Source organism: Myotis lucifugus, unplaced genomic scaffold, assembly GCF_000147115.1.
Source record: "Myotis lucifugus unplaced genomic scaffold, Myoluc2.0 scaffold_50, whole genome shotgun sequence".
In the NCBI taxonomy this organism is placed as follows: domain Eukaryota; kingdom Metazoa; phylum Chordata; class Mammalia; order Chiroptera; family Vespertilionidae; genus Myotis; species Myotis lucifugus.
This window is the reverse complement of record NW_005871098.1, coordinates 4,799,112-4,816,380: the sequence shown is the minus strand read 5'-3', so window position 1 is coordinate 4,816,380 and position 17,269 is coordinate 4,799,112. Positions and strand designations below refer to the sequence as shown.

Sequence of the window (17,269 nt, the reverse complement as noted above, 5' to 3'; positions counted from 1 at the left end):
AAGTTCTTTCTATGAAGCCAGCATTATCCTAATCCCAAAACCAGAAAAGACACCACAAAAGAAGAGAACTACAGGCCAATATCCTTGATGAGCATAGATGCTAAAATCCTCAACAAAATTCTAGCAAATAGGATTCAGCATTACATTAGAAAGATCATACACCATGACCAAGTGGGATTTATTCCGGGGATGCAAGGCTGGTACAATATCCACAAATCAATAAATGTGATACATCACATAAACAAACTGAGAGACAAAAATCACATAATCATATCAATTGATGCAGAAAAAGCATTTGAAAAAATCCAACACCCTTTCTTTATAAAAACTCTCAGCAAAGTGGGAATAGAGGGATCATCCCTCAACATAATAAAAGCCTTATATGACAAACCTACAGACAACATCATACTCAATGGGCAAAAACTAAACTCATTTCCCCTAAGACTGGGAACAAGACAGGGATGCCCACTTTTACCACTCCTGTTTGATATAGTACTGGAAGTGCTAGCTATAGCGATCAGATAAGAAGAAGAAATAAAAGGCATCCAAACTGGAAAAGAAGAAGTAAAACTGTCCTTATTTGCAGATGACATGATACTATACAAAGAAAATCCCAAAGACTCCATCAAAAAACTACTAGACCTAATAAATGAATTTGGCAATGTAGCAGGATACAAAATTAACACCCACAAATCTATGGCCTTTTTATACACCAATTATGAACTAACAGAAAGAGAAACGAAAAAGGATGATCTCGTTTACCATTGCACCAAAAAAATTAAGATACCTTAAAATAAACTTAACTAAGGAGGTAAAAGACCTGTACTTGGAAAACTACAGGACATTGAAAAAAGAGATAGAGAAAGACATAAACAAATGGAAGAACATACCATGTTCATGAATTGGTAGAATCAACATCATTAAAATGTCTATACTACCCAGAGCAATCTATAGATTCAATGCAATTCCCATTAAAATACCAATGGCATATTTCAAAGATCTAGAACAAACACTCTAAAAATTCATCTGGAATAAAAAAAGACCCCAAATAGCCACAGCAATCCTCAGAAAGAAGAACAAAGTTGGAGGGATCACATTACCAGATATCAAGCTATATTACCAATCCACGGTTCTCAAAACTACCTGGTACTGGCACAAGAATAGACATATAGACCAATGGAACAGAACAGAGAATCCAGAAATCGACCCAAGCCATTATGCTCAATTAACATTTGACAAAGGAGGCAAGAGCATACAATGGAGTCAAGACAGTCTCTTCAATAAATGGTGCTGGGAAATTTGGTCAGATGCATGCAAAAAAATGAAACTAGATCACCAACTTACACCATACACAAAAACAAACTCAAAATGGCATAAGGACTTGAATGTAAGACGTGAAACCATAAAAATCCTACAAGACTCCATTGGCAGCAAAATAGCTGACATACATCGTAGCAGTATGTTTATAAACACAGCTCCTAGGGCAAGGGAGACTAAGGAGACAATAAACAAATGGGACTACATCAAAATAAAAAGCTTCTACACAGCAAAAGAAACCATCAATAAAACAACAAGAAAGCCCACTGCATGGGAGAACATATTTGCCAATGATATTTCTTACAAGGGTTTAATCTCCAAAATTTACAGAGAACTCATTCAACTTAACAAAAGGAAGATAAATGATCCAATCAAAAACTGGGCAAAGTATCTAAATAGACACTTTTCAAAAGAGGACATACAGAAGCCCAGAGACATGCTCAAAGTCACTAATCATCCGAGAGATGCAAAACAAAACAACAGTGAGATACCATCTCACACCTGTCAGAATGGCTATCATCAACAAATCAACAAACAACAAGTGCTGGAGAGGATGTGGAGAAAAAGGAACCCTCCTGCACTGGGAATGTAGACTGTGCAGCCACTGTGGAAGACAGTATGGAGTTTCCTGAAAAAGTTAAAAATGGGACCACCATTTGACCCAGTAATCCCACTTCTAGGACTATATCCCAAGAAACCAGAAACACCAATCAGAAAGGATATATGCACCCCTATGTTCATATCAGCACAATTTATAATAGCTAAGATTTGGAAACTGCCTAAGTGCCCATCAGCAGATGAGTGGATTAAAAAACCGTGGTACACCTACACAATGGAATACTATGCTGCTATAAAAATGAATCAACTTTTACCACTTGCAGCAGCATGGATGGAACCAGAGACCATTATGCTAAGCGATATAAGCCAGTTGGAGAAAGATAAGTATCACATGATCTCACTCATATGTGGGATATAATGATCAACATAATTTGATGAACAGGAATAGATCCAGAGACAAATGCTAGGGTAGTGGTGGGGGGCGGGAGGAGTTAGAGAGCAACCAAAGGACTTGTATGCATGGATATTAGCATAACCAATGTACACAGACACTGGGGTGGTGGGGGCTCGCTCGGGGTGGGAATGGCTGGGGGCTGGGGTCAATTGGGGAAAAAGGAGACATATGTAAAACTAGACAATAAAAAAAATAAAGCACTGAGATTCATCTCTGTATGAACCCCTTTATTTCCTGCTAGTGTAACCTTTTGTAATTAGCTAGTCCTATATAATAAAAGCATAGTATGCAAATTGTCCTCTCGACAGGGAGTTCTTCCGGGATTTTGACCAGGGGACAGGGCTGTCTGGGGGAAGGGAGGGAGGCCCTGACTGGCAGCAGGCAGCCGGGGGAAGGGAGGGAGGCCCCAGCCAGCCACCACCAGCTGCTAGGGACCCTACCAGTGCACGATTTTCATGCACTGGGCCTCTAGTTATTAATAATAGGAAGAAAGCAAAAGGCAGGCCAGACATTCATGGTCATCTAGACTGCTTTAACAGGAAGCTGCAACTTTGTACTCCCCAGGGAACCACCTGTCCATTCCATTCAGATCCCTGGGGGAAGGGGTCCAACAAAGGGGAGATGGATTTCTGTACAGTAAAGTCAGGGTGACATAGGGAAAATACTTGCCTGTCAGCCTAATCTGGGAACAAATGTAATTGGCTAGAGTGGGTGAAGCCACTGCAAGCACTGAAATTTGGATCCCACATGCAATGATGGAAATACAAAATAACCTAGCCGGTTCTGGGCTGGACTGTGCAAATATGGAGCAGAAACTCTGGGCAATGGCTTTAATCTTAGCCCTTCTGAAGACACACCGGATTTTTTCCTTGGTGGGAGGGAGTTGGAACCTTGGAAACTGGGGCATTTAATTCCATGCAAATAAATATCACTCATTCTCCCATGCAAGTCTTCAAGAATTCCTTTTCTCATGACATTGCAGAAAGCCCACTTCCATCAGCAATAGGTGGGGACACAGAGAACTCCCCACTGATAACACTAGGCCATCCTTTTGCTGTTGTGAATATATAAATTATGTTTACTTGTATTTAAGAATATACATATGTAAGCAAAATATATTTTTGAAAATTGAAGATATTCTTTCTTACTAACAGAATGCATGAGAAACAGTACTTGATTATTAATGCTAGTAGAGTAATATAGAGAATCCTCTCTAATAATAGACAAAGATGGTAATTGACCGTACCTTCGCTATGCCTCCCATTGGCTAATCAGCACGATATGCAAATTAGCTGCCATCTTTGTTGGCAGCTAATTTGCATACTGTAGGCAGGGCGGGACAGCGAGAGCCGCCATCTGGGCCCCGCCCCCAGCCGGGACCCTCGTGTGCTGCCTAAGCCCTGTGCCGCCTAAGCCCCGCCCCCAGCCGGGACCCCCAAGCCCTGCCCCCAGCCGGACCTCGTGTGCCGCCTAATACCTGCGCTGCCTAAGCCCCGCCCCCATCCCGGACCCCCATGTGCCGCCTAAGCCCTGCCCCCATCTGGGACACCATGGCGATTAGAGAGCAGGAAAGTGCTACCCACAGGGAGCACCCAGCAGGGCCTGACCCCGGGTGCCCTGGCGATCCAGCGATTGGTGAGCAGGAAAGTGCGGCCTGTAGGCAGCACCCACCAAGGCCTGCTCCTGGGTTGCCATGGTGATCCCAGAACACGAAAGGGCAGCCTGCAGGCAGCCCCCGTGTGCGCCTGCTCCTGGGTTGCCGAGGCAATCCCAGAGCAGGAAAGGGTGGCCTTCAGGCAGCACCCCACCCTGGCCACAGCTCAAGGGAGAGTATAACACGCAGTGGAGGCCAGGAGCCTGAGAGATCAACAGAGAGGGGTGCCTGCTCCAAGCCTCCACGGTGTGGCTGGGGGCAGGCCCCAGCAGACACACACACACACACACACACACACACACACACACACACACACGGAACGCCTGCTCCGAGCCTCTGCTGCCAGACTGTGGCCATCAGTAGGACATCCACTGAGGGCTCCCGGACTGAGGGGCAGGCTGGGCTGAGGGAACCCCACCCCCCAGTGCACGAATTTCGTGCACCGGGCCTCTAGTATACTTTATAAAAAACAAGATGCAGTTTGGAATGTGTTTTATTTTTGCTCTATTAGTACATAAAATGATGAAAATTTGTGAAAATCTGCTTCTGGAGAACCTGAAGGTTCTTATTTCTTTCCTGTGACCCACTGTATATCACCTTTGAAAATAGTAAAAATAATACTTTTTGCTGGGTTCAAACTTTACTTGGAGCAAAGAAAGGTAGTTAAAAGCTTTTGTTTGAAGTTATTTGATCAGTTCCCACTGAGAGGAAGTAAAAGCAAAAAGAAATAACATAGGACTTAAATGAGCAAGAATCAGGTGATGTGAAAGCTTTATTTAGGGATAATTGAAGATTGACATTCTGGTGAAAAGAACAAAGGAGAATTAATGGCTTATTCCAAACTGAGGGTGATTCTTTAGGAAGTATGTTGGAGGATATACTTGGCAATAAATTTGACAGCTAGCATGGTCTCTTTGCAGGTTGACTTTATCTGAGATTCTGGAAGGAGAAAACCAAATTTGCCTTTATCTCGAAGCTCAAAGGCAAATGTATGCTTGATGCCCAGGTTGTAGGCCCAGTCTAAAGATGAACCTGATGTTGGGTCTGTAAAACATAAGTAGTAAATATTTAATTAAAGACAATTACTAATGTTTGTCTTGAAATGGAAATTCACTGGTGTAAATTAGCAATAAAAATAATTATGTGTACAGTTACGAGTAATTGCAGTAATGAATGGGAGTAGTGGTCTGTGTAATACAGAGAGTAGAGTAAAATATAATCATAGCTTTGATACACACATTTTAAAAAATGCTGTGTTTTCAAAATTACATTTTACATGGCTCAGCACTCGAAATTGAGTTTGTTTCCTGGCACACAGTCACAGAGGGAGGCATTCTGAACCAGGGCAAGCAGCTGAGGAAATCACTGAAGGAGGGGTCACTGGTTGCTGAAATCCCACCAAGGGAAACTACACATATAAACTAGGCAAAGTCACATTCTTTCTAACATTAAGGTCTCTTTATATCCATGTTACTAGGGTAAACTCTTTTTATAGGAAAAAGACCAAGAAAGTGAAAATCAGTTATCTTAAGGTTGTATTTAACCCCCTAATTTAACTTTTCCATGTCAACTTTTAGGAAATTTTACTAAAAATGTTATTATTTAGTAAAAAGATTGAAAATATAGACACATCTAGAAGTTATATACACATAAGGTGTATATAAGTGCATATAAATACTAATATGCATTTATATAATAGAAAAAGTATTTTTTTACACATAAAATAATTTATATTCCAGGACAAGTATTGACATTAACATTTTAGGTTTGAAAGATAAGAATTCAAAGCTGTGATGAGAAAAGAGAGAATACCTATTTCAGTGGAAAGAGATAAATTATTCATCAAATATTTATTGAATCTTTAATATGTATAATACACTTTACTTGGCATTGTGGAGGATGGGAAGTGCAGAGTACAAAGATGAAGACGCCATTGGTGTCTTTAGGAACTTAGAATTTAGGTGAGAGAAGTCAAAGATGCAAATTAATAGAGACCAGACAGAATATATAAGTACCATAGGAAAGGTACAATATTTTATGAAATTTTTAAGGAAAAAAAGATTATATGACTGGTGAGGAAGATGGCATTTCATGCTCAATGTCTGCTCCTTCATGATGGAGGTGGTACTGGAGGTGAGCCTTGAAGAAAGGTGTACTATTTTCAGTTAGAGATGGAAGAAAGGCATTCTGGTCAGGGAACCACAAGGATAGAAAAGCATGGAGGTGTTTTTAGGGACCAGTGACATCCAGTTGTACTGGAACAAATGGACCTGTGAGAATTTGTAGGCAAAACTCAGAAAACCTGATAAATCAGGACAAAGTGACTTGTTTGGGAGGCAATAACAGCCATTTTGGTGCTGTACTTAGGATGGTTAATTTGGACTGAAAAGGGTAGAGACTAGGTAGGAAGTAGCGCAATAAAAGCCTGAGCTAGTATAGACTCGCCACACTGGGAACAGAATTGAAGGCTCCATGTAAGAAGTACTGGAATGGAAAAGTCACAGAATTTGATAAAAATTAGTGCTATTTCAATCTGGGTGGCTGAAAAAAATTCACATAATTAACACAAAAATAAACTGAGGGTAGTGATGGGGAAAAGAAAGAATAAAGGAAGGAAGACACAAGGATATGTTTAGATCAATCAGGACCTGGAAAAATGAATTTTAAAATTTTGGCAGAAGCATCATAGGTGAAATTGGTTTGTATAAAATCATTATATCTTTTTGGTGGATTAATTCTTTTATTATTATTAATGTCTAGAAAAATTCTTTGCTTTGAAATTTACTTTATCTGCTATTTAATATGGCCACTCCTTTTTTGATTAATGTTTTCACAATATATATTTTTCAGTTTCAACCTGTCTATGTTATACCCACCATATGTCAATCTATAGTTCCGCCAAAAAAAGTCTTCAATGAGTTCTACAAGATAATTTTTTTGTTGACAATATTTTCTTAATTTATTGACATTAAAACAATTTTCTTCTTTCAAAGCACATTAGGTGCAAGGAACTTACTGTAATATGATCAAAATAAGTAAAAATAAAACTGAATTAAGCTGGCAATTTGGTTATAGACCAAAGGAACCCACAAAAGTGATGCCGGTAAATTAATGTATTTTTTAAAAATGTTATTGACATGCATTAAATATAATAACCAGCACTTTTATATCAACACTAAGTGAAACAAGAGCTGAAGCTAGAGATATATGGTCATAAGTTGAAATATTTTCTCTGCCCTTCTGTTTGTTAATATAATCTCAGCTTGAATTTCTCTTAGTAGATAGTCATTGGTTGTTGTGAGCTACAAATTTGAGGTTTTGATTTTCTTCTTTTCCAAATGTATTATGGGGAATAGCAGTAGGTTGAGAAACAGGAATACATCTAGCAATTTTGGTGCTTTGAAAGGCAATAAAAAAGGCACTTTGAAATTAACTTTTTAATTCATGATGTAACTCACAAATGGATGATATTAATAATGATATAAGTGATCTGGATTCTATTAATTCTTGCTAACCAGGTACTATTTCTAAGATGGTAAAGGATTGGATATGCTGTCAATATGTATATGTAACTATTTCACAATCTTTTAACATCAATTTTATGATCTAAATATTGCTGCTTGTGGCAGAGAACTTGGTATACCATTTGACTGTGGTCTGAAATGCTGATTTTTGTTCCTGTTTTGCTCTAAATAATAAAATCTTTCTGTATGTAAATTTTACAGACTATAAATCAGGGACTAGCCTAAATAAGATCAGTGGTTGTCAAACCTAGTTTCATCTTAGACTCTCTTTGGGTGCTTCAAAAAGATGCAAGTGCCTGGACCCAGCACAAACTAATGAGATCAGATTGCCTGTATATTTTAAAAGTTCCTCAGATGACTCTAATGGGAAGTGAGGCTTAAGAACCATGAATCACATCAATGGTTTTCAACTGGTGTGCCACAAGAATTTTTAAAATATGCAATACCTGACTATATATATGGGGTACTGAGCTCTTTCCTCTTAGATTGTCAAATAAAAAAATCACAACAGCCAGCACAACAACAATAGCCATCCCGTGTGAATGAATCAAAACTATATCTTTTTTTTTTGTCAAGAAATATATTTTCTGTTGTGCCGCAGAATTTTAATAATTAGTTTTATGTGTGCCATGAGATTAAAAAGGTTGAAAACCAATGAATTAGATCATCTTTTATGGTTTAAATTTTTTTTGGCTTTAAGTTATTTATTTGCTTCTTAGGTTCAAATTGCAAACATTTATTTTTTTCTGGAGGTCAGAGATCTCCCCACAATTTGGGTTTTTTAAATGCTCCCTCAGACCTTTTCTTCTATCTCTATCAATTCAAAGAGAGAAAAATACTGGTGAGTGCTGGATGCTTTGTTCAAATCCCGGGACTTGTTAAGTAACAATCAGGTTATCAGATTGAGTAAGTTTTAATTGTGGGTGCCTTTATTTTCTATTCTTATCAAATCAACCATTTTGTACCCCTTACTTCTCATGAATGTTTAACATTCAATCAGGTGCTTTATTAAAGCTGTCACTCCTAAGAGTTTTGAACATCTATCAAGCTGCTGCAGCCCTGCATGAAAGAGGCAATGCTTTTTGAATCTGAATCTCTTAAAAAAATCTTTTAATATCATGTAATACAAATTTTAAAATACTGCTATACAGATGTACACAATAGTAATTCCTCTTCACTCTATCCTCTCCTTTAGAAAGTGACACACGATGGCATGGAGCCATGGTATCTTTGGCTATCTGCCAGTTAGAATGTAACTCCTTGAGAGTAGTCTTTGTGTCTTAACTCTTCTCACCTATCTCTCAAAGCTCCAAAATGCTGGGCAATTATTAGATAGGTGCTCCATAAATTAAATGATTGTGATGCAATGCCATGCATAGCTCTACTCTGCTCATAATTTGCATATATAGATGTGGAAAGTGTGAGAGTAATAATCCTTTGATTTTCTAGTTGCCAGTTGAAAAATGTGTTCCTGTTTAGAACTCTTTGTTCTTTGATGTTAAGAATACCTGTGAGTTTTTTCTGTTTATGGTTGTAAGAATTGCTCTTACATCATATCTGGTGGCTTATCTGGCCCTGCTATTTTTCAGTATCCACAAAGTATGCTGCCATTTTAAACTGGTGTTCTAGTCTGTTCTCTTGGTCTTTGCTTTGCTTTTTGTCCATTCACGTAGCTGGGTATATCATTTGTTTTGAAATCCTGTTGTCCTCCACTTGTATGTATAATGAATTCCTGGCATGTTGCAGCATGATCTGTTTGGATGCTGGTGATTGGCTGTGTCGTTTTACATTTTCTTCAATGTACAATGACTGGCTGATAGGTGATTGCTGCTGAATGTTTTGTAGGAATGGGACTTGTCAATTTTTTTTTATTTTTTTTAGTCATTAATCCAATTCCATAAAAAAAAGGAGCCTCCAATAAGTTGGCTCTAGAAGTTGTATGTGATGGCTACAGCATTTTCAAATTTCATGGCAATTGTTAGTTCAAAGTTTATACTTTTAGCTTGGGTTAAGGAAGTGGTTTATAAGGTGTGACAGGTAAAGTTATTGCAAGAAATCCATGCATTTAAACAGTATAATGGAAGTAAGCATGTGTTTTTGGTGGTGATGAGTTGTCCATGAAATGCAGTCTTTATGCTAAAAATATTGGCTAGTTTTAGAGAGTGATGCAGGCTATATCAAGTCTAGTCTTGTGGTTTCAATCCATGTTTACTCTTTTTGGGTAAGTCAGGACACCACTTTCATTGAGCAAGTTTGTGACAATTTAAAAAAATATATATTTTATTGATATTTTACAGAGAGGAAGGGAGAGGGATAGAGCATCGATGAGAGAGAAACATCGATCAGCTGCCTCCTGCACACTCCCCACTGGAGATGTGCCCATACCAAGGTACATGCCCTTGGCCGGAATCAAACCTGGGACCTTTTAGTCCGCAGGCCGACGCTCTATCCACTGAGCCAAACCGGTTAGGGCTGTGACAATTATTTCTGATGTTGTCCATGCCCTGCACTGTGCTAAATATTATGTGGTCTAAGAGGAGATTGGATGTATAATTCTTGCTTTTGAGGAATTAAATTTTGTTAAGAAGTTAAGGTTTTGTAAATAATTTCATTAGGAATTTTCCATAAAGTTTGGGCCTAAGAACTGAAGCTTGTAAATGGTTTGGAGAAAAAGCAATTTTTACTAAAGTATTTCCACATTAACACCAATGGGATCTAGCTAGAAGAGCAAACATGATCTCACTTTCTAGGGTCTGAATTAATGGCCTTTGGTGAAAACCAAATGAATGTATTTTCATTGCTTGAAAATAGAAAAGCCTGATTATTTTAGCTGAAAAAAACAAAAAGGAAAAAACTATGCATAGTGGTCAAAATCATGGGCTTTGGTTTTTGTTAAAACCTGGGAATGAATCGCAGTTCAGCTAGTTACAAGTATTGCCCCGTCATAGGGTATTCTGAGGATATTTGGTCATGGACACAAGTACTGTTCTGTAGTTTCTTTTTGTCTTTCGATAATATATTATTTACTGGCTTGTAAGAAATATAAGTCAGTAATATAAAATGCAAATTACTATAAAGTCTAAAAATAGGGCAGAATAAGAAGTACAGAGACACTAAAATAAAACAACAGAACTAGAGCCCTGTGACCTCCTTTCTTAATCCAATATAGATTTCAGTTAAACACATTAGGAAGGGGCTGGTGAGAGAGATAGGAAACTGGTTTTATATGATCAAAGTGGCCGAAACTGTTGGCTTCCCCATTTTCTCATCAGGAGTTCAGGAAAAGACTATGCTTGCCTGGGGAACTAGCCTAAATAAGAAAGATGCCAAAACCGGTTTGGCTCAGTGGATAGAGCGTCGGCCTGCAGACTGAGAGGTCCCAGGTTCGATTCCGGTCAAGGGCATGTACCTGGGTTGCGGGCACATCCCCAGTAGGAGGTGTGCAGGAGGCAGCTGATCGATGTTTCTCTCTCATCGATGTTTCTGACTCTCTATCTCTCTCCCTTCCTCTCTGTAAAAAATCAATAAAATATATATTTTTTAAAAAAAGAAAGAACCCAGTTAAAGTCAAATGATTAAAAAAGAAAGTATTCCCTGCTGGGTGGTTCAGCTGATTGGAGCATTGTCCTGTACACCAAAAGGTTGTGGGTTTAATTCCTGGTCAGGGCACATACCTAGGATGTAGATTTGATCTTCGGTAGAGGCACATACAGGAGGCAACTGATTGATATTTCTTTCTCTCCCTTTTCCCCTCTCTAAAAAAACACAATAAAAACACATCCTCGAGTGAGGATTAAAAAATAAAAAAGAAGTATCAACTCTGTTCTAATTAATTCTTATCATTCCTGAGAGTAAAATGTTATGTAGCTGGGAACAAGTTAAGAAGATGGGAACAAGAAGACGATGGATTAAACTCTAAATTTGTTTTGAATTACTTCTGTTGACCTCATAACCTTGTAAAAAGTTCAGTATAATTTGTTTCTAGAAATATATTATCCTCATTAATCGCAGATTTTATCCCCCAGATTCACATATAATTCAAAATCACCTGTTAAAAGTAAAGGTTAAATTAGCAATTCCAATTGTTCTAATATATATTTACAAATTCTATACTTTTCTTAAATAATCATAAAAAAAGAATTAGGGAAAATGACACAGTAAGTAATAGGAAAACCTTACAAATTGTTGATGCTATTGGGCCATAGATGTAGTGGGTTGCATATCGAGTTGATAAAGCATCAGTGCCGATCTTTGCAACTTTGGCCTGTAGAGAAAGGGAAGTTAGGAAGTTAGGGTACTATGTAAATGCCATTAATTTACTGGGGATTTAAAAAGTCAATTATACTGGTTATTTTTCATTTGAAGATCAAAATTAAATAAATGGTTAAATGAGAAATGTATTTTCAGTAAGATATATTGTCATTGTGAAGACTTCTAAATGTGGAATCGGTTATCTGCAATAATGTCATATCTCATTTTGTGTTTCTACACATTCTTTTCTCTCTCTCCTTTTCTTCCTCCCTCTCTCACTTCCTCTGTCTCTTTATTCCATCATTTCTTATAAAAAATCATATCTTTCTTCTTCCTCTCAGACTTTGTTCTGGCTTTAGTTTTTTTAGCTTTAGTATTTTATTTTATGTTTTTAAATTAAATTTATTGGGGTGACATTGGTTAATAAGATCACATAGGTTTCAAGTGTACATTTCTATGATACATGATCTGTATATTGCATTGTGTGCCCACCACCCAAAGTCAAATCATCTTCCATCACCATATATTTAGCCCCTTAAAACCTTTACTATCCTCTACCCCCTTTCCCTCTGGTAACCACCATACTGTTGTCTGTGTCTATGAGTTTTAGTTTTATAACCCACATAGGAGTGAAGTCATATGGTTCTTAGTTTTTTCTGACTGACTTATTAGATTAGCATAATATTCTCAAGGTCCATCCATCCTGTCACTGGCTTCAGATTTTTGTCTCTTCCAAGCCCGTTTCTCTCTTGTCCCTCCTTTCTTTGTCTTTATAGGTTCCATATTGCCATAGGACTATCTCTGCTTCAGATTTTAGCATGCCAAGGGAAGAAAGGTGGTTTACCTCTCTTTAAAATAGTTCTGTGAGCCCTGGCTAGTTTTGCTCAGTGGACAGAGCATCAGCCTGTGGACTGAAGGGTCCCAGGTTTGATTCAGTTAGGGGAGCTCCATCCTCAGTGGGGGGTGTGCTGGAGGCAGCCAATCGATGATTCTCTCTCATCATTGATGTTTCTATCTCTCTCTCCCTCTCCCTTCCTCTCTGAAATCAATCTCCCTTCTTCTCTGAAATCAATAAAAAATGTATTTTAAAAAGTAGTTCTGTGAAATTAGAGTTTTATTTCCAGAGTAGCATTTCATGACCTTTAACACACATTAGTATTTTGTGCGATGAGAATGATTTATGGAACAAACTTTAGGGAAATATAGTCACTAACATATTTGTACTCTAAGTGAAGATTTTTTTAGTCTATATAGTTAAGAAATATATTTTTCTTAATTTAGTTGCTATGTAAATACTCTTTATTCAAATAGTTTGGTGTGTATGTTTCTATTTTTTTAATCCATAAAGCCATTTTCCTAAAGGCAGATTGAAATTGCATTGGTGTGTCCTTTTATAGGTAGGTTATTAATACTCATGGATTCAGATTTTCACCTATTTGGTTAAAGAAATGATTCTTGGGCCATAGGTTGCTTGTATGTTTTCTTAGTTGTATATGTACAGATGGTTTTAATGATTGGTCCAAATCTCTGCTTCAACTCAAAATTAAATGCTGTTTTGCTGAAACAATTAACTGAAGTCATAATGACAATTGTGATGTCTTAAAAAATTAAAAATAATTTCATGAGGTAGTGTTTGAACCATAGCTTTTACTCGATGTGTTATATTTGCCAACTACCATGGGATCTGGGACACTGGATGTTATCTGCTTTATTTCTTTTCTTCCACAGCAATTAAAAGTATTTATTTATTTATATGGATATTCATTTATTCACATTGCCAATTCCTGTGATTCACTGAAATCCATATGTAGAATTCCTTTTTTTTTATGAAGCTAACAAATTTCCATAGAATGGAAAAGGATGCTTAGTGGATTCTAGTTCTGAAAAGACTGAGTTCTTACTGAGGAAGTTTCACAAACATCCTTTGATAGTAATAGTCTTCCTTTGGATAGTAAAAGTATTAATATAATTTCCAAGCTGATCTGGAGAATAAAAATACAACAGATATTCTTAAATCTGGTGTCTCAGGGATAGGAATAGCAGATGTCTTTGCTAGTCTATTAGGCTTTTACTGTGTGTGGTTTTTACAGTATGATGTATTGTAAATGTTTATCTATGTAGTTATAGAATTTTACCCTGATGGCCCAGACATTTCTTCTTACTGGCTTTATCTTATAATCATGTTGAAAGATTTTTATTAACTGTATACTTTTATCACATGAAAATTAATATAAGGATTATGATTTTTAACTCCAAGGTAAACTTCATTTGTTCTTTTCTTTGATATTAAAATGTGGAATTCTTTTAATTTAACCCAAGTTGGTAATGAAGAATAGACTGAATGTCAATGGTGGTGTGAAGACATAAGCTACAGGAATTTTGCTACATACCAGTTCCTCCTGGTTAGGTGGCAATTCTGATGTGTATCCGTAGGGAAACAATAGCATCTGGGAGTAGGAGTGCATGGTGATGTAGCCCTTGATTGATTTCAGGTGCCTTCGAATGAAGTCAGTGACAGCTTTGGTCTCCTTCTCGGACTCTGCGGTGGGACCCCCATAGGTTTCCTCACATGGGTCATTGGTGTCAGGAAAAGCTGCAGAGGGAGTGAACGGAGGAGATCACAGTCTGCTCCCCCTCAGCACAGCCCCACTTCTTCTGATGGGGATTCACAAAATGCTTTAAGCATGTTAGTCTCCCAGGTTCACAGGGCCCCTCTGTGTTTCTGGTATGGTAGTCACTGCAGACTAACTTTGTACACACAGCCCAGAGTGTATCAGATTTAGCCCAGTGGAATATTCTTAGCCTTGTTTATTTCTCCTCCTTTTCCCAGTCTCAGGAGTAATACACCAGAAGCAGTCCAGGGCGGGGGGCCAGATAGAACCCAGTTCCAATTCAACCCCGGCTCTAACTTGCTGGCTACTTTCTTTGAGCCGGAGTTACTTCAACCTGTTTCAGCAGGCAGCCCTCAATCAGGGAAGCTGCTACTATCATATTCATTATGGTAGAATAGAATTAAAAGTTGAGGTGGTATTTTAAACAAAGTTAGGTTATGAAAAATATTATGAATTGGGGTAGTGGTAATTTCTCCTTGAGTATATATAATGATCAAGTCATATTTGTGTAGCAAGTATAAGTCATCTGGTGTAGCAGGTCTTTGCTTATTATTATTATTGCATTTTCATTAAACCTTTTCAATCTCTCTCTCTCCAGATGTTTCTTTTCACTGAACATCTGAAGAACTACCTGTATGTTGGTTTTAACCACTGGCATTTCTCAGCTTTTATCAGGACAGGATGAGGAAGCACACCTGAGATCTGTCTTCAGATTATCTGAATTTTTATACCTCTGGATTGTGCTTAATTTCAGCAAGCTAAATATATTAAGTGAGAGATGGTTTGATAAATAATCCCATGCCCCACTTCCTCCCATACAATAAAACATTCGTAATATTTCTATTGTAGTGATGATTATCTTTCCTTTTTCAGATTAGAAAATTAACACCACAGAGCTAATACGTATCTTTACTGAAATAAGTAGGTGGTTTAAGTAAATTCAGTGTCTAAACACTCTTTATAGCTCTTTTGCTTGAGATCAAGTCAACTCACAGTTCCACGAGGCATTAAAGTTCCTGTTGAGGTCAGTGCCAATGCATTTGGAGCCTGGGTTCTTGGAACGATTTTTTCTCCACATGCGGTTCTGCAGGATCAAGTGATGAAAGTGTTTACAGCAGATCAGTTTGTGTTTTTCAGGTTTATCATTTCAGATCCTCTCTGCAAGTGTCTACAGCTTTACTGGAAATCTATCTAGTTAAACTGAGGCCCTTTATTATAAAGAAAAATATATTGTTTTTGCATAACATAATATTTTCAGAAATATTGCTTTTTATATTAATATTCTAAGTTAGTTTTAAAAACTGTTGATTAGTTCTCAGTATTAGAAAAGATAGATGATGTCCTGAAATTACCTATACTTTAAATTATAACTTCATTACATCTTTCACCATTTATAGATTCAGATATAACACAGTTCAAATTGTGACTGCATACTTTTCAGAAAAGAACTTGATGATATAGTATTTGTCTGGAAGTTTGTTATTAATCTTATTTAGCAACAGCAGGGAAATAAAGGATCCTGTTAATAGACAGACAGATATCTGTGCCACTTTTAAATTTATTTTTGATACAATATTCCTCCTCAAATTCTGTCCCAAGTTGATGGAATAGAGTGACATTTACTTTGAAGTCAATGTGTTCATAATATCTTTAAATAACTTGTATTCTTAGCTAAAATGTGCTTTTGCCAATATATAACATACATTTTTAAAAAATAATTACTGCTTTATTTTCTTTTCCACACTACCAGTTTCAGCAGCAAAAATTTTATATTATTTCTTTTTATTCATTTACTTTTATTGTTGAAAGTATTACAGATGTCCCCTTCCCTTTTTTCACCATTGACCCCTTCCATCCCATACCCACCCTCCCAGGCCTTCAACACACTGTTGTCTGTGTCCAAAATTTTATATTTATTTCAAAGACACCTATGTAGCTAGGAAACCTTGCTTGTCTTAGTCTGAAATTGAGATTTTTTTGTTTTGTTTTGTTAATTCTCACCGAGAATATTTTTCCCATTGATTTTTAGAGAGAGTGGAAGGGAGGGGGGAGAGGGAAAAGAGAGAGAGACACATTGGTTGCTTGCCTCCTGCACAGCCAGGACCTGGGAAGGGAGATGGAACCTGCAACTCAGGTACGTGCCCTTGACTGGGAATCGAATCCCAGACCCTTAGGGGTGTGTGTGTGTGTGTGTGTGTGCGCGCGCTCTAACTATTGAGCACACCAACCAAGGCAGTTACCCAAATCTTAAACTTATTGCATAGCAATTAGTCAGTTAATAATATATTATCTAAATACAAAAGAGTAACTTCAGAACAGTACCTGTGTCCATGACCAAATATACCCATCAATGTTGAACACAGGAAGAACGTAAAAATTCATTCGGTCCAGGAGTTTGGTCATAATTTTGTTTTTCCCATAAGTTTTGGTTGCCTGTGGGATAAGAAAAAAACTAAAGCTATTGGTGTAAAGTTTAGTTATCATGTGGAAAGCTGTGGTTATAATAGTAATAACTGCCACTCCTTAAGTCATTTGCCCAAGGTCACATGATTTCAAACATATTTCTCCTAAACTGCAGAAAAATAAATGACCCATATAGATGACAGAAAAAAATGACATTTATTTAGACTAATTAAATTAGTTAAACTGAGCATTATTTACAGGATCATTTCATTATTGAGACTTGTAGCATTTCAAATGTAGCATGCAAGATACATTTCATAGGGAGAATAGAGGTCAAGTGAAAAATTAGCACAACTTATTTTAAATAATTATTTGCCTTACATTCCTATGGACATATGGATTGAGTTTGTAAACATAAGAATATGTAAATATTGGAGAGGGTTCATAAATTAATAATAATAAGATTAAAGAAAAAGTGTTCTATTGATAACTCAAG

At 37.3% G+C, this 17,269-nt stretch overlaps 1 protein-coding gene across 1 annotated transcript in view; it reads right to left on the bottom strand.

Annotated features, from left to right (window-relative positions):
* Positions 1–4,740: 4,740 nt before the first annotated feature.
* Positions 4,741–17,269, bottom strand: part of CPA3 (carboxypeptidase A3) — a 26,433-nt gene continuing 13,904 nt past the window's right edge. The window contains exons 7-11 of the mRNA XM_006088642.3: positions 16,693–16,803; positions 15,364–15,454; positions 14,149–14,351; positions 11,687–11,771; positions 4,741–5,027 (exon numbers count right to left, since the gene is read on the bottom strand). Of these exons, the coding sequence (XP_006088704.1) occupies positions 4,840–5,027; positions 11,687–11,771; positions 14,149–14,351; positions 15,364–15,454; positions 16,693–16,803 (678 nt within the window). The 3' untranslated portion in view covers positions 4,741–4,839. The remainder of the gene's footprint in view (positions 5,028–11,686; positions 11,772–14,148; positions 14,352–15,363; positions 15,455–16,692; positions 16,804–17,269) is intronic.